The sequence below is a fragment of the Somniosus microcephalus genome, unplaced genomic scaffold (genome assembly GCF_052327205.1).
Source record: "Somniosus microcephalus isolate GS21.2 unplaced genomic scaffold, FLI_Smic_1.0 scaffold827, whole genome shotgun sequence".
Taxonomy (NCBI): domain Eukaryota; kingdom Metazoa; phylum Chordata; class Chondrichthyes; order Squaliformes; family Somniosidae; genus Somniosus; species Somniosus microcephalus.
In genome coordinates, this window is record NW_028226014.1 from 1 (window position 1) to 26495 (window position 26495).

At 41.7% G+C, this 26495-nt stretch overlaps 1 protein-coding gene across 2 annotated transcripts in view; it reads left to right on the forward strand.

Moving 5' to 3' along the window:
• Positions 1-3576: 3576 nt before the first annotated feature.
• The window catches only part of LOC147081058 (NAD-dependent malic enzyme, mitochondrial-like), a 78495-nt gene continuing 55576 nt past the window's right edge, over positions 3577-26495 (forward strand). The window contains exons 1-6 of one of the 2 annotated variants that reach the window (XM_085980975.1): positions 3577-3744; positions 15928-16003; positions 18251-18412; positions 20806-20909; positions 23630-23739; positions 25765-25862. In XM_085980975.1, the coding sequence (XP_085837101.1) occupies positions 3608-3744; positions 15928-16003; positions 18251-18412; positions 20806-20909; positions 23630-23739; positions 25765-25862 (687 nt within the window). In that variant the 5' untranslated portion in view covers positions 3577-3607. The remainder of the gene's footprint in view (positions 3745-15927; positions 16004-18250; positions 18413-20805; positions 20910-23629; positions 23740-25764; positions 25863-26495) is intronic. The other variant, XM_085980974.1, reaches the window with a different exon arrangement.

The window sequence follows — 26495 nt, forward strand, 5'->3', positions numbered from 1 at the left end:
TTCTCTCTCTCTCTCCTCTTCTCTCTCTCTCTCTCTCTTCTCTCTCTCTCTCTCCTCTTCTCTCTCTCTCTCTCTCTCTCTTCTCTCTCTCTCTCCTCTTCTCTCTCTTTCTCTCTCTCTCTCCTCTTCTCTCTCTCTCTCCTCTTCTCTCTCTCTCTCTCCCTCTCTCTCTCTCTCTCTCTCTCTCTCTCCTCTCTCTCTCTCTCTCTCTCTCTCTCTCTCTCTCTCCTCTCTCTCTCTCTCTCCTCTTCTCTCTCTCTCCTCTTCTCTCTCTCTCTCTCTCTCTCTCTCTCTCCTCTCTCTCTCTCTCCTCTTCTCTCTCTCTCTCTCTCTCTCTCCTCTTCTCTCTCTCTCTCTCTCCTCTCTCCTTCTCTCTCTCTCTCCTCTCTCAACCACACTTGGAGTTACTGTGAACGGTTCCGGTCTCCATCTATTTCGTTCTGCCCTGCAGCTGCCCGTCAACCTGCTCAACGCCAATACTACCCTCCTCCTCGGCGGCAACTTGCATTCATCTGGCACTTCTCTCGACCGGGCAGGGATGGGCAGCGCGGGCAAGGACACTGAAGGCACAATTGGAAGAGATAGATTGTGAGAGGGGGAGGGAGAGAGTGAAGGGAAGTGAGGGAGGGGGGAGTCAGAGACTCCTGACCAGACTCAGGCACGGCAAGCTGTTCACCAGGCGAGACATACCCAAAACTGTACAACCTGGAGTATATGGCTGACTGGCGATCCCCATTAACAAAAACTGAAGTTAAAGATCCGCCTCCTGGGTGCTTAGGAAGAGTTCTTCAATCCAACAGTTTTATAAACATGGCAGAGGGTTCTTCAGTTCCATCGGCAATGCCGGGTACTCCAGCTAGTTTTGTATAATGGCTTTACTTGAAGTTAGATGTCAAATTGAATACAGTTGTGCTACAGTTTTAATATCGTGGTTGGATGAAAGTGAGGCCATTGTATTTAGGATAGGAAATCAAACATCTCTCTTGCCTGTTTAGAAATGTTTGTTTTAAATCAGCTGGTAGCTTGCTGAGGATTTGTGCATTGATTTTGCGAACTGAAGAGTTGGCAGCAGCTGGTCCAGCTGTGAGCAGATGGCATGTTATTAGTGTGGATCTATCGGTTGATCTGATTGGTGGCATCAATAATTTGTTTTTAAAATCCGTACTGGCTAAACACACAGGTGTTTTTACGTGGCAACCTTTGTTTGGAAATATTTAATTTGATACCACTGGATACACAAACTGAGAAATGCAGGTTTTTTAGTAGACGTTTTGTAGTTGAAGAGTTTAAAAGGGGGAAACTTTTGAGAGGAAAGCCAATCTAGAAAATACTAAAGACGACAATCTTGCAGACAACTAGAAGTAAAGTCTCAACTTTTTTTTGAGCTTACAACTTCTGGACCAGTGAGTCAATAACCCTGGAAATGAAGTTGTTACTCATTGATCTAACTATTTCCAGCACTATGAAGTATAGCTTTATGCCTATTCAGTACTACAGATTTGCTCTGTTTCTTTGTCACAAAATAATCTATCCTCTTCAGCTTGATATCTCTCTGATTCTACTCAGTGTATTAAAGCACCTATTGGGTTAATATTTACTTCCATTCAGCCTGGCTAATGTGGAGCAATATTTAGAAAATGCTTCATTTAAAGTTACTTTTTACTTCCCACCTTTTTTAAAAAAAAAACACAGCCAATTCCACTTTAATGGCCATATACCTGCCTCTCCTTAGACGTTTTTAAGTTAGCATTTTATCACAATGTACTCTTCTGACCTGAGCCCCATTAGACTTTTTCCCTCACCCCTCTGCTCAAATTTTTTGCACTGTTTGCTGGAAGTGTGAGCTGATAACTGCATGCTGAGGGCAATGGGGCATCTTGGACCTTAGTGAGCGACAGGACCAACAGTATCTCCTTAACCAATGGGATTTAGAAAGAAACAGAAGAATGACAGAGAAACAAATGGGGGGAATTAGAGTTAAATCGGGTATAGAAAGAGAATAGAGAGGGAACGAAAGATTAGATTCAGTGAGAGAGAAAAGAGACAGAAAGCAAAAATAGGGGAAAAAATTAAATTTTAAATATCAACCATTTACTACCTGTAGGAATGTGACTTCACAGTTTAAATTGTTCCCTTTCTGGGCTGGAAAAGTTAAATAGCATTGCTGGAATATAAATCTCGTCATTAAAAAGCTACTTGCACTGTTAAGTACTAGCCCTAACTTCCTACGGCGAGTTTAATTGACAATTAATGCATGAATTAGACATAGAGAAGATGTTTCCAGTTGTGTTGAGACCAAAACTAGGGGCTGTAAATAGTCACCAATAAATCTAAAATGGAATTCAGGAAAAACATCTTTACCCAGAGTGGTGAGAATGTGGAACTCGCTACCACAAGGAGTAATTACGTTGAATAGCATAGATACAATTTAAGGGGAAGCTAGATAAAACATGAGGGTGAAAGGAATGGAAGAATATGCTGATGGGGTTATATGAAAAGGGATGGGAGGAGGCTTATGTGGAGCATAAATGCAGGCATAGACCAGTTGGGCTGAATGGCTTGTTTCTGTGCTGGAGACTTGATGTAATGAGCTTGTTGGGAAGTACTTGCTAATGTGTAAATCAGAGCTATATAATCCTGCTTTCTGTTTGACACTTCTCATATATATTTCTTTGGTGAGCTTAGTTGTCTAAATGGTGCCTTTTTGAATTCATGCCATTTTGCAATTTAATAAAAACCTGTAAATTACTTTGCCGAGTCTGTAAATCTGAACATTGCAAAAAATATCCAAATGCCAGTTTCATTATTTTTCCCATACAAATGTCAAATATATTTTGAAGATCCAGGTTTTATTGTGGTATGTTAATTAGCATCAATGTGCAGCAGACTCTTGTGAATTTCTCAATGGACAAGAATGGAGATTAACATACCATCTCTATTTGTCAATCTCTAGTTGCCCTTGAGAAGGTGGTAGTGAACCACCTTCTTGAACTGCTGTAATCAGTTTGTGAAGATACTCAACAGTGCTGTTAGGTAGGGAGTTCCAGGATTTTGACCCAGCAACAATGAAGGAAACCTGAGATTTTAGCCCACCTAAAGCAAATGCTGATGTTTTGTTGTACTCTAGTTAAAAACCTAAAACATATAATTGTCACCTCTGCTCTAAATTGAAGATGCAGTGGCAATTATAGAAGGGCACAATTCCTTAATCTGAAACTTGTTGCAAAGTACTTCTGTATGCGAGTTTGTGTATGTGAGATTCAGACTTCTTGGATTGCAATTACCCACATCAGTTTAGACCCCGTTAGTAAGTTGTGCACATGTGGCCTCATTCCAGGTGTTGGGGCTGAATAACATGGTTGTGATTCAATGTACTGTGCCATTCTGTATCACGTGATTGTCTTTTGATATAAAGACATGTTGACTGTATCGTAAACCCAAAGCATGGAGTAGTTGGTGTTGGGGTGGGGGGGCAGTGAAGTTGGCTACTTTTCTTTAATCGCTATTATTCTAAGGCATACAAAGTGCTAAAGTAAAATATCTTTGTGAATGATCTTGCAGGATTTTTCTGTCATAACTGCTGTTCTCTTACAGATATATTTATGTGATGGGACTCCAGGAAAGAAATGAAAAACTATTCTACAGGGTTCTGCTTGACAACATTGAAGAATTGATGCCAATTGTTTACACCCCAACAGTAGGCCTGGCCTGTTCACAGTATGGACAAATCTTTAGGAGACCAAAGTAAGTCAAAGACACACCCTTCACCATACTTTTACAGCATATTTTAGAGTATTGCGCCCTGATTTTAATCTTGATGGCTATTGCTGATCACTCTAGGAGATTGGATTGGTGTATCCTTATTTTTTTCATATTAAAACATGAAGGCAGCTCTAGCCATAAACATAATCCGTATCTCTCTATATCATGCATCTGTCACAAAAGACAATTTTTTTAAGCCAGTATTTCTTGTTGGAGATAGTCATGGTGCCTGATAGTCCACAGATGCTGCCTGACCTGCTGAGTATTTCCAGCATTTTCTGTTTTTAATTTGGAGATAGTGATTGCCTGGTACTTTTGTGGTGCAAATGTTACTTGCCACTTGTCAGCCCAAGCCTGGATGTTAACCAGGTCTTGCTGCATGTCGGCATGGATTGCTTCATTATCTGAGTAATTGCGAATGGAATTAAACATGCAACATCCTCACTTCTGGCCTTATGATGGAGGGAAGGTTATTGATGAGATAGCTGAAGATGATTGGGCTTAGGATACTGCCCTGAGAAACTCCTGCAGCGCTGTCCTGGGGCTGAGATGATTGGCTCCAGCAACCACAAACATCTACCTTTGTGCTCGGTATGACTCCAGCCAGTGGAAAGTTTTCCCCAATTTTACTAGGGCTCCTTGGTGCCCCACTCTGACAAATGCTGCTTTAATGTTGAGGGCCGTCACTCTCCCCTCATCTCTGGAATTCAGCTCTTTTGTCCATGTTTGAATCAAGGCTGTAATGAGGTCTGGATCTGAGTCCTGGCATAACTCAAATTGAGCATCGGTGAGCAGGTTAATGGTGAGTAAGTGCTGCTTTATAGCACTGTCGACAACACCTTCCATCACTTTAATGCTGATTGAGAGTAGACTGATGGGGCAGTAATTGGCTGAATTGGATTTGTTCTGCTTTTTGCTGACAGGACATACCTGGGCAATTTTTCACTTTGTCAGGCAGATGCCAGTGTTGTAGCTGTACTGGAACCGCTTGGCTAGAGGCGTAGCTAGTTCTGGAGCACAAGTCTTCAGCACTACAGCCATGATGTTGTCGGGGCCCATAGCCTTTGCTGTATCCAGTGCGCTCAGCCGTTTCTTGATATCATGTGGAGTGAGTCGAATTGGCTGAAGATTGGCATCTGTGATGGCGGGAACCTTAGGAGGAGGCTGAGATGGATAATCCACTCCGAACTTTAGGATGAAGATGGTTGCAAACGCTTCAGCCTTGTCTCATGCACTCGTGTGCTGGGCTCTGCCATCGTTGATGATGGGGATGTTCATGGAGCCACCTTCTCCCTCTAGTTGTCTAATTGTCCACCACCATTCACGACTGGATGTGGCAGGACTACAGAGCTTTGGCGGCACCTCCAACAATGTAGCATTCCTTCAGCACTGCAGTGGAGTGTCAGCCAAGATTACATGCTCAAGTCTGGAATGGGGCTTGAACCCATGATCTTCTGATTCTGTTGAGTGCTACCACTGAGCCAAAGCTGATGCCTAAAAGAGTGAGTATGCCATGAGCATCTCAAAGCAAAGTTGAAGAGCAGTGAAGTATTCAATAAATATATCTGTAAAAAGAGAATTATTATATGTGAGGATCAATGGAAATTTGCAGGGATACTTAAGTATTTCGCTTCAGTGTTTACAAAAGAGGATGTTGAGAGAAGGTAAATTCTGAATTGATTGAAAGTGAAATGAGAGATATTGTAATAAATCAATGGAAAGCATTAGATAACTTAAACTAAAGGACGACAAAGTGCAGGACTTCTGGAATACTTCCGAGGATTCTGAGAGAAATGGGGTAAGATTGGGCGAAGACCCGAAATATGTGTTTCAGGGTTCTATTGAGAGTAAATGAGTGCCGGAGGACTTGGAGAGTGGTTAATGCTCAAAAAACGGCAGGATTGGGTATTAAATATTCCTGGATATAAGGTGTTCAGGAAAGATAGGGAAGGAAGGATAGGAGGTGGTGGTTAAGGAGAATGTTAGTGCTGGAGGAGAGGATGTCCTGGAGGGGTCAAGGACAGAATCTATATGGCTAGAGTTAAGAAATAATAGAGGTGCCATTACACTACTAGGTGTATTCTATAGGCCACCAACTAGTGGGAAAAATATGGAGGAGCAAATTTGCAGAGAAATTAAGAGAGATGCACGAACTATAGTAGTGATAATTGGGGACTTCAACTATCCTAATATAGACTGGGATAGTAATAGTGTAAAGGGCAGAGGGGGAATTTTAGTCTGTTCAGGAGAATATTTTTGATCAGTATGTTTCCGGCCCAACAAGGAAGGAGGCGTTGCTGGATATGGTTCTGGGGAATGAGGTAGGTCAAATGGAGCAAGTGTCAGTAGGTGAACATTTAGGGAACAGTGATCATGGTATTATAAGGTTTAGATTAGCTATGGAAAAGGACAGGGAGCAATCAAGAGTAAAAATACTTAATTGGAGGAACGCCAATTTCAATGGGATGAGAATGGATCTGGCCTGGGTAAATTGGAATCTAAGATTGTCGGGCAAAACTGTAATGGAACAATGGGCTGCCTTTTAAAGAGGAAATAGTTCAGCTACAATTCCACTAGGGGGAAAGGTAGGGCAACTAAAGTCAGAGCTCCCTGGATGACGAAAGAGATCGAGAGTAAGATGAAGCAGAAAAAGAGTGTGTATGGCAGATGTCAGGTCGAGAATACATCTGAGACTCCGGCTAAATATCGAAAGTTCAGAGGAGAAGTGAAAAAGAAAATAAGAGGGGCAAAGAGAGGGTATAAGAATAGAATGGCAGCTATCATAAAAAGTAATCCGAAAGTCTTTAGGCATATAAATAGTAAACGGGTAGTAAGAGGAGGGATGGGGCAAATTCGGGACAAAAAGGAGACCTACGCATGGAGGCAGAGGGTAGGGCTGAGGTGCTAAATGAGTTCTTTGCATCTATTTTCACCAAGGAAGAAGATGCTGCCATAGAGGTAGAGGAGATACTGGATGAGATAAAAATTGATAGAGGAGGTGTTAGAAAGGCTGGCTGTACTTAAAGTAGATAAGTCAGCAAGACCAGATGGGATGCAACCTAGGACACTGAGGGACGTGAAGGAAGAAATCACGGAGGTACTGGACATACTCTTCCAATCCTCCTTAGAAACAGGGGTGGTGCCAGAGGACTGGAGAATTGCAAATGTGACACCCTTGTTCAAAAAAGGGTGTAAAGATAAACCCAGCAACTACAGGCCAGTCAGTTTAACCTCGGTAGTGGGGAACCTTTTAGAAACAACAATCCGGGACAAAATTAACAGTCACTTGGGCAAGTGTGGCTTAATTAAGGAAAGCCAGCATGGATTTGTTAAAGACCAATCGTGTTTAACCAACTTGATTGAGTTTTTTGATGAGGTAACAGAGGGTTGATGAGGGCAATGCGGTTAATGTACATGGATTTCCAAAAGGCATTCGACAAAGTGCCACATAATAGGCTTGCCAGCAAAGTTGAAGCCCATTGAGTAAAAGGGACAGTGGCAGCGTGGATATGAAATTGGCTAAGTGATAGGAAACGGAGTAGTGGTGAATGGTTGGTTGTTTTTCAGACTGGAGGAAGGTATACAGTGGTGTTCCCCAGGGGTCGATTCTGGGTCCACTACTTTTCTTGCATTTGTATTAATGACTTGGATGTGGGTGTACAGAGCACAAATTCAAAATTTGTAGATGACACAAAACTTGGAAGTATAGTGAACAGTGAGGAATATAGTGATAGACTTCAGGAGGACATAGGCTGGTGGAATGGGCGGACACATGGCAGATGAAATTTAACGCAGCAAAATGTGAAGTGATACATTTTGGTAGAAAGAATGGAGAGAGGAAACAAACTAAAGTGTACAATCCTAAACGGGGTGCATAAACCGAGAGACAAATCGGTGAAGGTTGCAGGGCAGGTTGAGAAAGCAGTTAAAAATGCTTACAGGATCCTGGACTTCATGAATAGAGGTATAGAGTATAAAAGCAAGGAAGTTGTGATGAACCTGTATAGAACACTGGTTCGGCCTCAACTGGAGTATTGTGTCCAATTGATCGATTTAAGAAAGGGAAGATAGATTATGAAAGTAAATTAGCAAAAAATATAAAAACAGATAGTAAGAGTTTTTATAGTTATATAAAAAGAAAAAGGGTGGCTAAAGTAAATGTTGGTCCCTTAGAGGATGAGACCGGGAAATTAATGGTGGGAAATATGGAGATGGCAAAAACACTGAATGAATATTTTATATCAGTCTTTACAGTAGAAGACACTAAGAATATCCCAACACTGGACAAATAGGGGGGGAGGAGCTAAACACGATCAAAATCACTAAGGAAGTGGTACTCGGTAAAATAATGGGACTCAAGGCGGATAAATCACCTGGACCTGATGGCTTACATCCTAGGGTCTTGAGGGAAGTGGCGGTAGGGATTGTGGATGCATTAGTAATAATTTTCCAAAACTCCCTGGACTCGGCAAAGGTCCCGGCAGACTGGAAAATTGCTAATGTAACACCCTTATTTAAAAAGGGCAGTAGACAGAAGGCTGGAAACTATAGACCGGTTAGCCTAACATCTGTGGTAGGTAAAATTTTGGAGTCCATTATTAAGGAGACAGTAACAGGACATTTGGATAATCATAATTTAATAGGACAAAGTCAGCATGGTTTTATGAAGGGGAAGTCCTGTTTGACAAATTTGCTGGAGTTCTTTGAGGAAGTAACATATAGGGTGGATAAAGGGGAACCAGTGGACGTAGTGTATTTAGACTTCCAAAAGGCATTTGACAAGGTGCCACACAAGATTATTGCTTAAGATAAAAAATCACGGGATTGGGGGTAATATTCTGGCATGGATAGAGGATTGGCTATCTAACAGAAGGCAGAGAGTTGGGATAAATGGTTCATTCTCAGACTGGCAATCAGTAACTAGTGGTGTTCCGCAGGGGTCAGTGCTGGGTCCCCAACTCTTTACAATCTATATTAACGATTTGGAGGAGGGGACCGAGTGTAACATATCAAAGTTTGCAGATGATACTAAGATGGGAGGGAAAGTAGTGAGTGAGGAGGACATAAAAAACCTGCAAGGGGACATAGACAGGCTAAGTAAGTGGGCAGAGATTTGGCAGATGGAATACAATACTGGAAAGTGTGAGGTTATGCACTTTGGCAGGAAAAATCGTAGAGCAAGTTATTATCTTAATGGCAAGAAACTGGAAAGTACTGAAGTACAAAGGGATCTGGGGGTCCTGGTGCACGAAACTCAAAATGTTAGTATGCAGGTGCAGCAAGTGATTAAGAAGGCCAATGGAATGTTGGCTTTCATTGCTAGGGGGATAGAATATAAAAATAGGGAGGTATTGCTTCAGTTGTACAAGGTATTGGTGAGACCGCACCTGGAATATTGCATACAGTTTTGGTGTCCATACTTAAGAAAAGACATACTTGCTCTCGAGTCAGTGCAAAGAAGGTTCACTCGGTTAATCCCGGGGATGAGGGGATGGACATATGAGGAGAGGTTGAGTAGATTGGGACTCTACTCATTGGAGCTCAGAAGAATGAGAGGCGATCTTATTGAAACATATAAGATTGTGAAGGGGTTGGATCGGGTGGATGCGGGGAGGATGTTCCCGATGATGGGTGAAACTAGAACTAGGGGGCATAGTCTTAGAATAAGGGGCTGCTCTTTCAAAACTGAGATGAGGAGGAACTACTTCACTCAGAGGGTGGTAGGTCCATGGAATATGCTGCCCCAAAAAGCTGTAGAAGCTACATTACATAAATTTAAAACAGAAATAGACAGTTTCCTAGAAGTAAAGGGAATTAAGGGTTACAGGGAGCGGGCAGGAATTTGGACATGAGTCTAGGTTCGGATCGGACATGGCCCTGTGGGTAGCGGAGCGGGCCCAGGGGCCGTGTAGCCTGATCCTGCTCCTATTTCATGTGTCTAATTCTGTTAGATTCAGGAGATGGTTCTGTGATAGTAGATTGGCGGTTTGGATCAGATCAGCCATGATATTGAATGGCGGAGCAGGCTCGAGGGGCTGATTGGCCTACTCCTGCTCCTATTTCTTATGTTCTTATGTTCTAATTCTGGGCACCGCACTTCAGGAAGGATGTGAAGGCCTTTGAGAGGGTGCAGAAAAGATTTACAAGAATGGTTCTGGGGATGAGGGACTTCAGTTACCTGGATAGACTGGAGAAGCTGGGCTTGCTCTCCTTGGAGCAGAGAAAGTTGAGAGGAGATTTGATAGAGGTGTTGAAAATCTTGAGGGGTGTAGACAGTAAATAGAGAGAAACTGTTCTCATTGGCAGAAAGGTCGAGAATCAGAGGACACAGATTTAAGGTGATTGGCAGAAGAACCAAAGGTGACATGAGGAAAAACTTTTTTACGCAGCGAGTGGTTAGGATCTGGAATGTACTGCCTGAGAGGGTGGTGGAGGCAGATTCAATCGTGGCTTTCAGAAGGGAATTGGATAAGTACCTGAAGGGAAACAAATTGCAAGGCTATGGGGAAAGGGCGGAGGAGTGGGACTAGCTGAAGTGCTCTTGCACAGGCTCAACAGGCCGAATGGCCTCCTTCTGTGCTGTAACCATTCTATGATTCTAAGTGAAAATAATTGAAGTAGCCAACACATTTCAGGAAAAAAAGACCATGTTTAACAAAGGTGATAGAGTTCTTTTGAGGGAGGAAGATATATGGTGAATAGGGGAAATGCAGTATATGGTCTTTGAGAAAACCTTTTTCAAGGTATCACGGAGGAGATTAGTGGAGATGATTAAGGAGTAAGGAATTCGGGGAAGTGTAGCAAATTTGATTTTAAAAGCTGGTTAGAAGGAAGTAGTTAGAAGTGGATAACGGTGACCCATAGGGTTTTGTTCTGGGACCACCTTTGTTCACAGTGTACATCAATGATTTTGGATATAGACAATACTAAAATAGGAAGCACGGTTAATTCTGAGGTTCAGAGTTAAATTGTATGGGGATATTAATAAAATGGTGCCATGGCAAAAAAGTGGTAGATGGAATTCAAAGTCACTAAATGTGAGGTGGTATATTTGGGTTTTTTTACAGTAAAAAGTAGTAAATATACAGTACTTGGTTTGTATGGAAGAGCAGAGGCATTTGGGGATTCAAAAAACATTAAAAGCAGCATCAAGTGGGTAATGTGATTTTTTTTGAGAAAAAGAAAAGCTAAAGAAAGAATGAGTTGAAGTCGAAGGCTGTGGTGAATTTTGATTTCAACATGATGGGAATATAAGGAGGAGAAAGACCATGTTGGGCATATTTGCATTTTAGGAACAAAAGGAAGTTCAGTAAATAGTATCAATAAAATGGAGCAAGACAAACAAAGCTTTTGCCAGTGAGAGGGGCTAGAGGAACAAGGAACTTGCTTAGCAGACTGCAACCCTTTTTACTGTATCTTGCCCTGAATGCAAGGAAAGTTAGGAAAACTTCCCTGGTATGAGAGTCTTGGGGCTGACTTGGGCTTTATAAGTTGAGTTGTTGAGGAGAAAGGAAGTGGTCGCATGAAACAGAAAACCCAGCCTGTTGATAGGAGAAAGCAAGTACAACCTGCTGAATTGTCACAATTTTAAACATTTTAAGGGAAGTGCCTAAACATTTTCTAATGCTTTAGTCTGACTGAAACATAAAGTGTACACACTTCCCTTAAAATATTGTATATTTTAAAGTTGGTCAGAAAACTGGGAATAAATATTTTGTATTTAACTTCATTTTAATAACCAGAATGGGGATGGAGAGTTGTGCATAGAATTCAGATTATAAGTGTTGCATACATATCTTTTGAAGGCTTTTAAGCCTGAAACACAGAAACCAGTATGAACCAATACAAGTGTAGGACAATCCTTTCTATTTATTCCCTCTGATTCTTCTCGTATCCCCTTGAAGATGACTGATTTGTGGTTTGAGAGGTGGATTTCCAGTGCCTTGCTCTAGTAACCATTGTTCATGTGTGAACTTGGGTGGTTAATTGACCATATGGGTGGGGACAACATTTACAGCCTCGCCTAACCTTTTGCCCCACTATTGGCTCAGTCAGGAGAACTCTTGCTGTGCTGGTTCAGGCGGACGTTAGAAGACTCTCTAGCAACATTCAAAGAAGAGCAGATAATTGTGACCGCATTCTTCCCTCCACATATGTACCACAAAAATAGACGAGATTGTCTCATCTCATTGCTGTTTGTGGGAGCTTGTGCAAAATGGCTGCAGTATTTGTCTACATCACAAGTCACTGCACTTTAGGAGTTGTATGTGAAATGCTTTGTGACATTTGAGGGATGTACAGTAATCAGGCAACATAAAATGGAATTCTTCTGTCTGACATTCATTCGTGGTTTTGAGATTGGTATGTAAGCTCATCTTCCCTCTGCTTAAAACCATGTATGTTTTATATTATAAGCTCTTGAGGCAGTTCACATTTGCGGAATGAATCGTTATTTCACAATTCACTTCTTGTACTTAGTCAATGAATAATATGTAACAGTTCAATGACTTCAGTGAAGAGTTTCAATTGGGTTAAAAGCTGAAGTGAGTAATAAACATAACTACAAATCAGCAACTTCACATCATGCTGAAAACGTTCCAGCAAAGTTGGTTCCTTTTTTAAATGCCTCTTTTGGTACAATAACAAATGCTGTCTCTGCCATACTCCAGCATAAACCTTTCCATTCACAGGAATTCTTTTCCCTTCCTCGAGGTTACAGTATATGTATATATGATTATAGCTAAAAAATATAGTGCTGTGCCTACAACAGCTTTAAGAGCTACCATGGGAAAGGGGGAGCAAAAGGCTTATATAATAATGGAGAAAAGGTTTTGGAAAGGGAACAGTAAACAAACTTACTTGCACATTTGTACTGTGGTAGGTAAAAAGTATTACAGCACAAATTTGTATTTTTGCTTTGAAGTTATGATATATTCACTGTTAATGTGGTCATAAACTACATGTGAAGAGCACCATGGAGACCTCTTAATATATATTATGAAAAATAGTACGTGGAGTGATTTTCGTAGTTGTAATCTCATTTTGGGGTTCATGTGATTTTTCTTTATAAATAATTACCTGGGTGCCAAGCTAGAAATTTGTTTCCATGTATCCATTGTTTATAATGCACTTGCCAGTCTACATTTTAAGTACTACTCAATAAGCACATACCTGCATTGGGAAGGTGCGGAGAAGAGCAACCAAAACTGTCTTTCTCTTTGTGCCGTGCCCCCCCCCCCCCCCCCCCCCCCCCCCATCCCAAGTATGGAGGTATAGATATTCGTTCCTGGGATGTGGGTGTCACTGGCAAGGCCAGCATTTATTGCCCATCCTTAATTACCCTTGAGAAGGTGGTAGAAAGCCTCCGCCTTGAACCGCTGCAGTCCTCGTGGTGAAGGTACTCCCATAGTGCTGTTAGGGAGGGAGTTCCAGAATTTTGACCCAACGACGCTGAAGGAACACCAATATATTTCTAAGTCAGGATGGTTTGTAAATTGGAGGGGAACTTGTAGGTGATGGTGTTCCCATGCGCCTGCTGCCCTTGTCCTTCTAGGTGGTAGAGATCGTGGGTTTGGGAGGTGCTGCCGAAGAAGCCTTGGTGAGTTGCTGCAAGATATCGGGAGCTTAGATTTTTTTTTGATGCAACGGGTTATGGAATGCACATCAAGAGTAGCTATTAAAGCTGAGTCTATTGCAACATTTAAACTACATTAAACACTGATGGGTTTGCACATGAATAGATGCTAGCTCGGCCCAAATTTGTATTCTTCTAAGGTAAACAGAGAGTGTTACTTCAAGTTACCATAGACATAGACAGACTGGTGAAATGGGCAGACACATGGCAGACGAAAATTAACATGGTGAAGTGGTGCATTTTGAAAGGAAGGATGAGAGGAGGCAACGTAAACTAATTGGTCCAATTTTTAAGGGGTGTAGAAACAGAGGCCCGGGGGTTTGCGTACAGAAATCTTTGAAGGTGGCAGGACTAGCCGAGAAGGCTGTTTAAAGTAACATACAGGATCCTTGGCTTTATAAATAGAGACATGGAGTACAAAAGCAAGGAAGTTATGCTAAAACTTTATAAATCACCTGGTTAGGCCCCAGCTGGATATTGTGTCCAATTCTGGGCACCACATTTTCGAAAGGATGCCAAGGCCTTGAAGAGGGTGTAGGGGAGATTTACTAGAATGGTACCAGGGATGAGGGACTTCCATTATATGGATAGACTGAAGAAGCTGGGATTGTTCTCCTTTGGCTGTAAAGCGTTTTGGGATGTTGGTGGTCGTGAAAGGTGCAAGTCTTTCTTTAGAGCGGTTAAGGCGGTGTTGGACTTCATCGTCGACGTCTGCCCTTGTTGACAGTAGGCTCCCGAGATATGGAAAGTGGTCCACGTTGTCCAAGAACTTGTCATGGATTTTGATAATCGGGGGGCAGTACTGTGTGGTGGGGGCAGGTTGGTAGAGGACCTTTGTCTTACGGATGTTTAGTGCAAGGCCCATGCTCTCGTACGCTTCAGTGAAGGTGTTGACGATGGTTTGGAGTTCGATCTCCGAGTGAGCGCAGACGCAGAGCGCAGTCCAACACTGCCTTCAGTGTGCCAGTGCAGCCTTCGGTCGCCTGAGGAAGAGAGAGTGTTTGAAGACCAGGACCTCAAACCCGGCTAAGCTCATGGTCTACAGAGCAGCAGTGATACCCGCCCAGCTGTATGCCTCAGAGACATGGACCATGTACAGCAGGCACCTCAAAGCACTGGAGAGGTACCATCAATGCTGCCTCCGCAAGATTCTGCAAATCCATTGGCAGGATAGGCGCACCAACGTCTGTGTTCTTGCTCAGGCCAACATCCCCAGCATCGAAGCTTTGACCACACTCGATCAGCTCCGATGGATGGGTCACATTGTCTGCATGCCCGATACGAGACTCCCAAAACAAGCGCTCTACTTGGAGCTCTGGCACGGCAAGAGAGCCCCAGGTGGGCAGAGGAAACGCTTCAAGGACACCCTCGAAGCCTCCTAGAAAAAGTGTAACATCCTCACCGACCCCTGGGAATCCCTGGCTCAAGACCGCACAAAGTGGAGGAGACGCATCCGGGAAGGCACCGAACACCTCGCATCTCTTCGCCGGGAGCAAGTGGCAGCCAAGCGCAGACAGCGCAAGGAGCGCACGTCAACCCAAGCACCCCACCCACCCGCCCCTTCAACCACCGTCTGCCCCATCTGTGATAGAGACTGTCGGTCCCGCATTGGACTCATCAGTCACCTGAGAACTCATTTTTAATGTGGAAGCAAGTCATCCTCAGTTCCAAGGGACTGCCTAAGGTGAAGAAGAGAGCGGTTAAGGGGAGATTTGATCGAGATATTCAAAAGAACAGTTTTGATGAGAGTCGATAAGGAGAAACTGTGTTCACTGGCAGAAGGGTTGGCAAACGGAACTTTTTTTTTTAGTGCACCACATTATGATCTGGAGTTCACTACCTGAAAGGGTGGTGGAAGCAGATTCAATAGTAACTTTCAAAAGGGAATTGGATAAATACTTGAAGGGGAAGAAAATTGCAGGGCTGTGGGGAAAGAGCAGGAGAGTGAGACTAATTGGTTAGGGTAGATTGTTTCCATTTCTGGTGGAGTCCAAAACTAGGGGCCATCAATACAAGTCACTAATAAATCCAGTAAAGAATTCAGAAGAAACTTCTTCACTCCAGAGAATGTGGAACTCACTACTGCATGGAGTGGTTGAGGCAAATAGCACAGATGCATTTAAGGAGAAGCTAGATAAGTACATGAGGGAGAAAGGAATAGGAGGATATGTTGATCGGGCGAGATGGAGTGGGAGGAGACTCGCATGAAGCATAAAACACCGGCTGACTGGCCTGTTTCAGTGCTGTAAAGTCTCTGCAATTCGATGCAAGAATGATGTGTTTGGAAAAACTTTTCCATGCAAAGTAGTAGAAACAAAGATAGTAGGGGTGCGCAAAAAATGTTACATGTTATGAAGTTGTAATGCTAGAAGAACAAGCTTTGATGGACTGATTTTTTTTCTTTTCCTTGATTATTCTTGTGTTTTTTATTCTAAATGTTCACTGCCTTATAAAAAAAATTTTTTTTAAATACTTCTGTAATATGAAATGTTAATTTTTCTATGTTCATTTTTTCTTTCACATTGCAACAGAGGTGTGTTTATTTCCATCATGGACAAAGGTCACATTAGATCAATTCTTGACAACTGGCCAGATACAGATGTAAAGGTAAAGAATAAATGGTGCATTTAAAAATACAATTGATATCAAGCCTGCTGGCGCATTTAAATGTTTGAGCACTGCAGTAACATTTCTGCATGAGGTCAGTTAGAGCTCATTATTGGGCAGTAACCCAGTTTGGAGAATTGGATGTTTCCTTAAACGTTAGTGCTACCTAAACCCAGAGATCACTTCCATTCCTCCTTCCCTCCTGGTTCCCCAGTACTTCAAATTTATAATAATCTGCAGCAAAATGAAATGCTTTGTAAATCTATCCTGTCTTGGGATGTTTGGCTGCTTCAAATTGTTACGGAGTGACAATGAGGACATTTAAAACCAGAAACGTAGGTATCTGTCCATTTTTCTAATGAGAATAACTTTTCACCATGGCCCATGCTGATGGTGAGAACATCCCCTCTCTGCTGACTGAGGGTTACAAACTTACACACAAAAAATATCATGCCTACACAATGGGATGGTGGGAGAGAAAAAAGAGAGGGGTTAGTTTCTTGGAAGGGGCAGAGAGTCAGTGGCGAGAGCGTGGAGTTTGTGGCAGGGGCCGGGCTCAATGGTTTTGTTGTTCCCAATGTTTATCTGGAGCAACTTGTAGCTTTATAGAAGATGAGCACTAATGGCATACAGACAGTAAAGGGCTTGAGAGAAGTGGGCAGAAATGGAGCATACATGTGGAAGCTGACCCCATGATTGTAGATGATGTTGCTGAGGGGCAGCATGGAGGTGAATAATTCTCCTTGGGTGAGGGGGCCAAGGATGGAGCCTTGGTGGGTGGGGAGGTCTTCCAAGGTGCTGCAGGGGTGGGAAGGATGGTACGATTGACAGAGTTGCACAAGTGATTGGCATGAGAGTTGACTGTGCATTGCAAGACATTGGAAATGGGGTAGTAGGTAGCCACGGAGGGTCATGGGTGGTGTTTTTTTTTGAGGAGGGGGGTGGCTTTTTGAAGGGGAGGGAGAGGGTGCCTGAAGAGGGAACCATTTAAACATCAGGAGATGGGATCGAAGGAGTAGGAGGTAGATCATGTGAACAAGATTTTAGCTTAGAGAGGTTATATGATGAGCTAGGAGATAAACGCAAAAGAGACGTGTTTTCATGGCTAGGGCCATGGGAGTGAGCCTAGTGGGTGATTATTGGCTTGGTGGGCAAGGGGTGGTGAGGGGAAAAGTAGCATAATGGATGGTCTTCGTCTTGATGATTTAAGAAGTCCTTGAGCTCCTTGCACTGGTTGTTGGAGCACAGTAGTGAATGGAAAGCCAAAGGCCAGACTATTAAGAGCCTGAAAGTGCTGTTTTGTATGAGTTGAGAGTTTCTTTTCCCAGGGCAGATGCAGAAGGAGATGGCTTGAAAGGGGGTAGGGGGATGTGTGTGGCGAGGGATACAATGTAGTGGTCAGAAATGGCCTTGTCAGTCATCGAAACCAGAGGAGTAGAGAGGCCATAGGAGCTGGCATGGCCTGGGGATGACCGTAAGTACGGGTAGAAGAGTTTATATGGGGAAGAGCTTAAAGGAGGGCAGTGATTTTGGAGGTGGGTGGGGGTGTGGGAAGGGGCCAGAGAAAGCTGAGCTGAGATTGAAGTCACTGAGGATGAGGAGTCACAGTGCAGAGGCTGAGTGAGGAAAGGAGGGAAAGATATCTTGGGGAGGAACTGGGTAGGGTGGTAGACAATGAGGATCTTAAAGGAAAAGTGAGAGGGGTGGAGCAGTGCGATTTGCTTGGAGAAGGTGATTGCCACTCTGTGCGACACCTGATCTGGAAGTTGATGCTTGAATCATTCCTCCGCAATAACCTCCTGCACAAAGATTCACAAAACTGTAAAAGCTGAAAGATTTGAAGGAGGTGGGGTGGGGGGTGTTCTGGGATTCTAGTTATTTTGTCTATGCTAATACTCTAGCCTTTCTGATCCTTGCCCTCCTTAGTGTTGAATTTATTTTGAGCTTATTAATCCATGCAAGGGGAAGAGAATTGCGTGATCTGTTTAACATTTAAATCCTTGCATTACTCCTAATGTTCTTGTAGAATAACTAAATACCTTTGCCTAAGTTGCACTTTGGGAATGTTTAACTTGAATTTTTTTAGTAAATGGTCTACAGATGTACAAAAATGTGGAAGATTAAATATTTTTAGTTCATGATGTAATCATTAGTTACATTTTTTTTTTAATGTAGGGATACAGTGATTTAAAAGCATGTTGAAGGGTTTGTTGCACATAGATTAATAATTCATATTTCTTCTCTTAGGCTGTAGTTGTAACAGATGGGGAACGGATATTGGGACTCGGAGACCTGGGGGTTTATGGAATGGGAATACCAGTGGGAAAGCTGTGCCTGTATACAACATGTGCTGGAATTGATCCCCACAGGTGCCTTCCTGTTTGTATTGATGTGGGTACTGATAATAAGGTAACGGCATCAAACACTAATGTAACGATACATTATGTTGTTGTATAATACCTGCCAAACCTCCTCTCTCGACTAGATGAATCAGTTTTAGTTGGTAGCTCACTATTCAGAGGATCAAATTTTAAGCATATCCACTCTATTTAAAACTGCTTTGGGTATTTTTAATACATGTTTTCACCCCAAGTTGTAGTTTAAGCCATTAGACTATGATCTGATCGGTGACATCTTCATCAAACTGATACTTTATTTTGTATTTATAGCAGTTTTGAATATTGAATGTTAAAATTACGGTCTGTAATGTCTTCCAATTGCATCTTCACTTTCTTGTAAATCAATTTTCTTTTCAGCTGATGAAGGGATCTGGGTAATCCTCAAAATGTGTTTAAAATGTTTATTCTTCCAATAAATTATATTGCTTTACTTTTTTTTTTCAGCCTTTATAGACAAATAGAAATACTGAAACTATGGTGTAACTAAATCCTTCTGTATTTTTTAAAGCATATTTGAAACCATGTATGAAGGAAGTGATAAGCCTCCAAGCTGTTGCTGTTGTGATAAGATTTGAGAGCGGGTGATTTCTGCACAGAGCCTCAGACAAAGATACTTTAATATTTAGTTAATTCAGTTTTCTATTTCTTTTTAAACCTTTTATAATGCAGATTTTTAAAAAAATTGTATAATGAACCTCTAGTCTGGTTAAGTAGATCTAGTCATGGAATCATACAGCACAGAAGGGGGTCATTCAGCCCATCGTGCCTGGGCCAAATCTTTGAAAGAGCTATCCAAATAGTCCACTCCCCATGCACTTTCCCTGTAGGGCTGCACATTTTTCCTTTTGAAGTATATATTGTTGAACATTTACTGTAGCTGAAGTGCTTTGAGCATGAAGCATTTTCCCCAGGGAGGGTGATGGGACAAATTAGCTGTAGAGAAGCAAAAGTAGGGACAGGATGAAAGATGTTTGCTTTTATTTGTCTGTAAGTTAAACCACGAGGTGGGTGTTTCATTGAAAATGCATAAGTTCCTGCAGTACTTTTTACTCCTATAAGTGGCACTGGTAGGTTATTTTCAATGTTAAAGATGTAGCTTTCGTGTGACACACTAATTGCTATTTTATAGATATTTACCTGAGATTGCACAATCTGGCCTAAGTTCCCATAAATCACGCGAATGCTTTCTGAAAAATGTATTCAGCTGCCATTTTTCCCTGCCATCTGAAATTTCTAATATCTAAAAATATATATATAAAATGTATTAAAAAAAAAATGAAAAATACACATTTCACAATTACTGTACATTTATCCATTGAATTGTTTTTTGTGTCTTTAAATATCTTCATTAAAGTTTTTATTTGATGGCCTCGGGCAGAATCAAAAGCCTGGGCTTCAACTGAATACTTTTAGCCCACAACAGTGAGCTTTAAATCACATCTGTGCATCAGTATTTTTTGTTTGCAGAACTTCCCAGCCTGCAGTCTGCATGAACATGATTTGAAGGGTGTGTATTCTCATATGTGAAATTTTGAGAGCTCTTTGCTTTTCCTGTTTGAGGTTTCCCCCTACCAATTCCATTCGCCACCATTGAATTTTTAATCCCCATGAACTTTTACAAGCACTTAAACTCATTATATTGTGCTTATGTTTTAAGTGCCTTAGCAAACTAAAAGCCTCTTCTATAGTTGAAAGAGGCTTATACTTGCCTTTACAGTCAGAAAATGCATGATGATCACTCATGGCACTTTGAAAGTAAACCACCAATGAAAGACAAAAGTCAATTAACGGATACGGGGGGCAGGAAGTGGGTAGTAAAGTTAGGGAGAGGGTATTAATTCACTGGTGCCTGCTGCTACATTAGCTTTTTGACTTTTATGTCCACTTGTCTGTGACTTTTATTAGTTCACTGCTGTCCACTTTGCTATTTAGCTTGCTGGTGTCTGCTGCTTTGAATTTTATTGATTGAGCTGGTACTCTTAATTTACTACTGTTGCCTACTCAGCTGTGCTGCAGTGTTCATCTGCTTTTCCGTTTCGTCAGTGAGTCATGATGTATGTGCTTGTGTTGATTTCTGTGGGTTCTGTTTTATTTCTGTTAGACTTTTCTGGTGTCAAAAACACACACATTTTGTTCTAACTCAAGTTCTCCCAGTTAAAACTGTTATTTATTGTAGTAGCAAATATTTGAGTGTACAGTCATCACATTCTTTCGAACCAAAGAGAAAAGCAGGTCGTGGTGCTGTACATGGACTTCTTTTGACCACTGAGCCTGTTAATCTTAATTGTTTTAGTCTCTGTTTTACTCTTCTCTAACAGTTATTGATTATACACCCTCCCTGGAAAACATGTGTTTTGTTTAGGAATTACTTTTCAGACTTCAAACTTTTTTTTCTGTTTGTAGACATTATTGAAAGATCCCTTTTACATGGGTCTTTACCAGAAGAGAGACCGTTCACAACGCTATGATGAACTTATTGATGAGTTTATGGAAGCAGTTGCAAGCAAGTTAGTAAACCTACCTTCTGATTTGTGTTGAGATTTAGCTTCAGAAAAAATAAAAGTCCAAGTCATAAAACAAACCCAAACACCTATTAATCAGCTTAATGACAATTGCATGCTTGCTCCCATGGTCACCATACTTACTGCACACTGCTGCCCAGCTGTAATCCTAACCTACCATCCTGATCCAGCCAGATTTAAACTTGCCAAGGACCCGTTGTTAGATTTTCTATGAGCACCATTGAGGGACATAGTGTGGGAGCTTCCCTTCTTTATCCTCCCCAACACCCACCTCCCCTGCAAAAGAGTTGTGTGGCCTGGGTATCTTGGTATGTAATTTTCCCTTTGTGTTCCACCATTAGTGGCTGCTCTGCAAAGTGAAATTGATGTCGAATGCACTTTCATCATCACATATTTCAGCAGTCCTTTGAGAATCCTCAACCTATCCTCAATAAAATAGCATTCATTGCAATTAAGTATAAACTCCTCCATGCTGGCCCCACTGACCAATCTTGCATGGTACTCCTCCACAGAGAGGATCGCCAGGAGCACTGTACGAGCCAAGTTACCATGACGCCCTCAATTTTAACTTCTCTGTGAGGTTCTGCAGTATTTCTATCATTCCCTACAGACACAAAATTATTCGAGCAAAGTCCAGAATATGACTCCCCTTCTAATACCTTCTTTGAGATGAAGCTTTCATGATCCAACCAGATCTGGGAACTGCATTGCAGTTGCTTAGCTTTGTATTTACTGATCCTCCTAATCCTTAATCTATTGCCTAAACAGATATTCTTCCAGCTGTGTTTTTAAATCGTTTTTTTTCCTTTCCAATTTTGATCCCTTCCCGTCATGCTGGGGTTGGCAGCCCTTTGAGAACTTGTTCAAGTGGCCATTCTTCATATCTCAGCTGAGATGGTGAGTGTAGGCCGATCGCAGTTGAGACCCCTCCTCGCCCAGCACCCACACCGAGGCACTTTGTTTCAGAACATAAGAAATAGGAGCAGGATTAGGCCATTTGGCCCTTCGAGCCTGCTCTGCCATTCAATAAGATCATGGCTGATCTTCTACCTCATCTCCACTTTCCTGAACTATCCCCATATCCCTTGATTCCCTTAATATTCTTAATATTCAAAAATCTATCGCTCTCTGACTTGAATATACTCAATGACTGAGGCTCCACAGCCCTCTGGGGTAGAGAATTCCAAAGATTCAGCACCTTCTGAGTGAAGAAATTTCTCCCTCATCTCAGTTGTAAATGGCCGACCCCTTATTCTGAGATTGTGATCCCTGGTTCTAGACTCCCCAGCCAGGGGAAAACATCTACCCTTTCAAGCCCTGTGAGAATTTTGTATGTTTCAATGAGATCGCCTCTCATTCTTCTAAACTCTAGAGAATATAGCCCCAGTCTACTCAATCTCACCTCATAGGACAATACCCCTATCCCAGGAATCAGTCTGGTGAACCTTCGTTGCACTCCCTCTATGGCAAGTACATCATTCCTTCGGTAAGGAGACCAAAACTGCACACAGTACTCCAGGTGCGGTCTCACGCGGGCCCTATATAATTGCAGTAAGACATCTTTACTCTTATGCTCAAATCCTCTTGTAACAAAGGCCAACATACCATTTGCTTTCCTAATTGCTTGCTGTACCTGCATGTTAACTTTCAGTGATTCGTGTACAAGGGCACCCAGGTCCCTCCTGAACACCAACATTTCCCAATTTCTCACCATTTAAAAAATACTCTGCTTTTCTATTTTTCCTACCAAAGTGGATAACTTCACATTTCTCCACATTATATTCCATTTGCCATGTTCTTGCCCACTCACTTAGCCTGTCTATATCCCCTTGAAGTCTCCTTACATCCTCCGCACAACTTACATTCCCACCCAGCTTTGTATCATCAGCAAACTTGGATATATTACATTTGGTCCCCTCATCTAAATCATTGGTGTAGATTGTGAATAGCTGAGGCCCAAGCACTGATCCTTGTGGTACCCCACCAGTTACAGCCTGCCAACCCGAAAATGACCCGTTTATTTCTACTCTCTGTTTTCTGTCCATTAACCAATCCTCAATCCATGCTAGTATATTACCCCCAATCCCATGAACCCTAATTTGGTTTAATAACCTCGTGTGGCACCTTATTGAATGCCTTCCGAAAATCCAAATACACCATATCCACTGGTTCCCCTTTATCTATTCTGCTATTTACAACCTCAAAGTTCTAAGATTTGTCAAACACGATTTTCCTTTCATAAATCCGTGTTGACTCTATCCAATCCTATTATTATTTTCTAAGTGCCCTGTTAACATGTCCTTTAATAGATTCTAGCATTTTCCCTACTACTGATGTCAAGCTAACTGATCTATAGTTCCCTGTTTTCTCTCTCCCTCCTTTCTTAAATAGTGGGGTTACATTTATACCTTCCAATCCACGGGAACCATTCTAGAATCTATGGAATTTTGGAAAATGACAGCCAATGCATCCACTATCTCTAGTGAACGTAGAACATTGAAGCCAATTTTACTCTTTGCTAAGATCTGCCAGCTCTGTATAAACCAGGGATTGAACCAGGTGCTTTTAGATAATGGTTGACTGCATTTTCTGCTTGAATACTGAACATTTTGACGTACTTTTAAGATGTTTTTAATAACTTTAAACATTTGTCTGTCTTTTAATCTAGTTGTCTAGAAATTTATTGAACAATTTTTTTTTAACAGGTATGGTCGTAATACCCTTATTCAATTTGAAGATTTTGGGAATCACAATGCCTTCAGGTTTTTGAGGAAATACAAAGATAAATATTGTACATTCAATGATGATATTCAAGGTAAGTTTCTAAATGAATATGGTCCTGCCAACTGAAAATGTTACTAGTTAAAATAGCTGGAAACTCCCAAACTGCAGGGTACAAGTAACTAGTAAACCTGATACCATAGGCACCTACACAAGTGACAAAGGCTAGATAAAAAGATGGCAAGAGAAGCTTTTTATTTGTATGGAGTGTTCTGTTAAACATCTGTAGGGTTAGGGTACAGCTGTAGTGGGTGCAATAAGATGTGCTAAAATAGTGGTTACACACTTGAAGGCCCCTCTTATCAAACTAATCGAGAACTGAAGACAGGCTTTTGGACTGACACGACAGTTAAAGTCCATGGAATTGAGGGAGCAAAGTTGAGGGCCATAAGGGGGAACACCCAGGATGGTTAGGGTTTTACTGGGGACAAGGGCATCAGAAGCAGAGGTGAGGGAGAAATTGAGCAGATTGATAACTGTAAAAGTATCATGATGAAAGGAGGGCTAAAGGCTACGCTGTTGGGAGTTTAAGTGCGAGTATAAGTGACTTGGGAGAGAGATTTTCCAGTGGTGAATGCAGAAGGAAATGGGGTTGGAAGAGGGGTGGAGGATACGATTGGTGAGGGATTAAAGATGGCTGTCTTGAGTAGAGAGGCCACATGAGGAGGTGAGATTGAGGGGGTGGCCAACAATATTAAGGGAGGACAGGAGAGCAGTGGAATCGGGAGAGAGGACAAGGTGAGTTGAGATGCAGATGAAGAGGTGCTTCAGGTAGAAACTAAGTGAGGCTATCTGAGAAACTCTGGGTGGGGCAGTAGAGGACGAGGATTTTAAAGGAGAAGAGTGTAACAAGGTGGTGTTGAATAGCATAGGAGAGCGATCCAGATGTGGTGATGAGGGCCACACCACTGCCACAACGGTTTAGGCAGGGTGGGTGGTGGAAAGTACAGCTGAGCAAGGTTTCACCATCTGTAAGCCAGTTGTTCACTAGTGAGAGGACATTCTGGATGGAAAGACACATAGGAGTGGTGATGGTTGATCCTCTGGCAGAGTCCAAGACGGCAGCAGTAAGTGGGGTGACCAGGACGGGGAGAAGGTTGGCGAGATTAGCCAAAAAAGTAATATGGGGGATAATAGTCTACCCTGATCTCACCTTGGCCAGTGTTAGTTATTTGGAAATGAAGAACTCTTTCATATTGAAATAATCTGTAACCTGCTTGTCGCCCTAATTTAATACTTGAGATGCAAAAGCAATACTGGACCCGAAGAGAAAAAAAATACAGTTCCAGCACCTTTATAAACCAAACAATAACAGTAAAAAAAATTAAAAAAAACCTGACTACTAGAAATCAGAAATAGAAACCATGGATTCTGGAAACACTAAACACATTATTAGCATCTGAAGGACAAAGATAGGTTAATGTTTCAGGTGTAACCCTTTTCATCAGACCTTTTAATCCTGGCATTAATGTCACTAAACTAAAATCATTCCAGTTGGTCACTGTCATTCTATTTTTAATTTAAATCCTGTTCCTTTGGTTCTTAAATTGATTGTGTTACTATTGAACCATGGTTTGGTTGTAGCTAGTTTGGTGAAGTAGTGCACCTTCCGGTTGACCAGAGGAGCAAAATATCGAGCAAATTTCAATCTGCTGCAACAAATTTAAAGCAAAAGAAAAATGATTAAAACCTTGTCCTGGAATGCTCACCTTGACCTGTTCCAGAGAAAATGAGAAATTAACTATTCCTGACTCCACTTGTTTTAATTTTTTTTAAGTAAGTATTTTGTAAAGATAAAGAAATTACAACATAAAAAAAATTAGGTTTTCCAATGCCAGAGAATTTGTCTTTTGCAAAAATTACAAAATCTAAATCCTGTGCATTCTTTTGCATTTTGATTTTAACTATATCTGTATTTAAATACCTTGAAACAAAATAAATCTAGAATTGATTTTTAATTTAAAATAAATAGTTGTGCTCTTTACCTGATTTAAAACTTGTGTTATTTTGCTTTTATGTAGTCGTTGTTTGCCACCTAGTGTTGTTTTATATTCTACAGGCACAGCATCAGTAGCACTGGCAGGACTGTTGTCAGCCCAGAGAGTGATTAACAAACCGATCACAGAGCACAGATATCTGTTCCTTGGAGCAGGAGAGGTGAGACCACATGATTTTTTTTTTCTCAACATCACCCACAAAAGCTAGAGGCAGTAGGGCTAATTGTGTGGGTGGGTTTGATGATGCTGAGCTGGTGATGGATAACTTGGTGAACAAGCCTTGGGCCTGTTTCTCGGCTACTGCAGAGATCGTCATTCTGCAGCCAAGATGTATTTTATGGGCAAAGGACAAATTTACAAAATGCCCTCATTAATTATCTGGCATAATTTCCTGAGTTCAGCAGCCAGATTGAGCTGCAGTTATTGAAGGCATATTCAGTAATGCAGTACCATTGTTTAACTATAGAATTTTGTCTTGCTAGTGTTTGTTTCAGTTTTAAGCATTGTTTCTGTTGTATTTGCTGCTGGTTCTCGTTTTGCATTTATTTTCCATCTCATTTCATCTGTGGCATGTTGCAAATTTTAAATTTGTCATCACAATTTTGAAGATGGACATCTTTCTGGGTCTACCTCTTTCTCTTTGCTTGTTTGGAGGAGGATCTGAAGATGCATAAGAGGGAAAAGGGCACCCTAAGTGTATCCTTCTTCACCCAACCACCTTTGTCTAAAGACCAAGGTATGTCTACCTACACATTCGTTTCAATAGAGAGGCATTGGTAGACTTATGCCACCT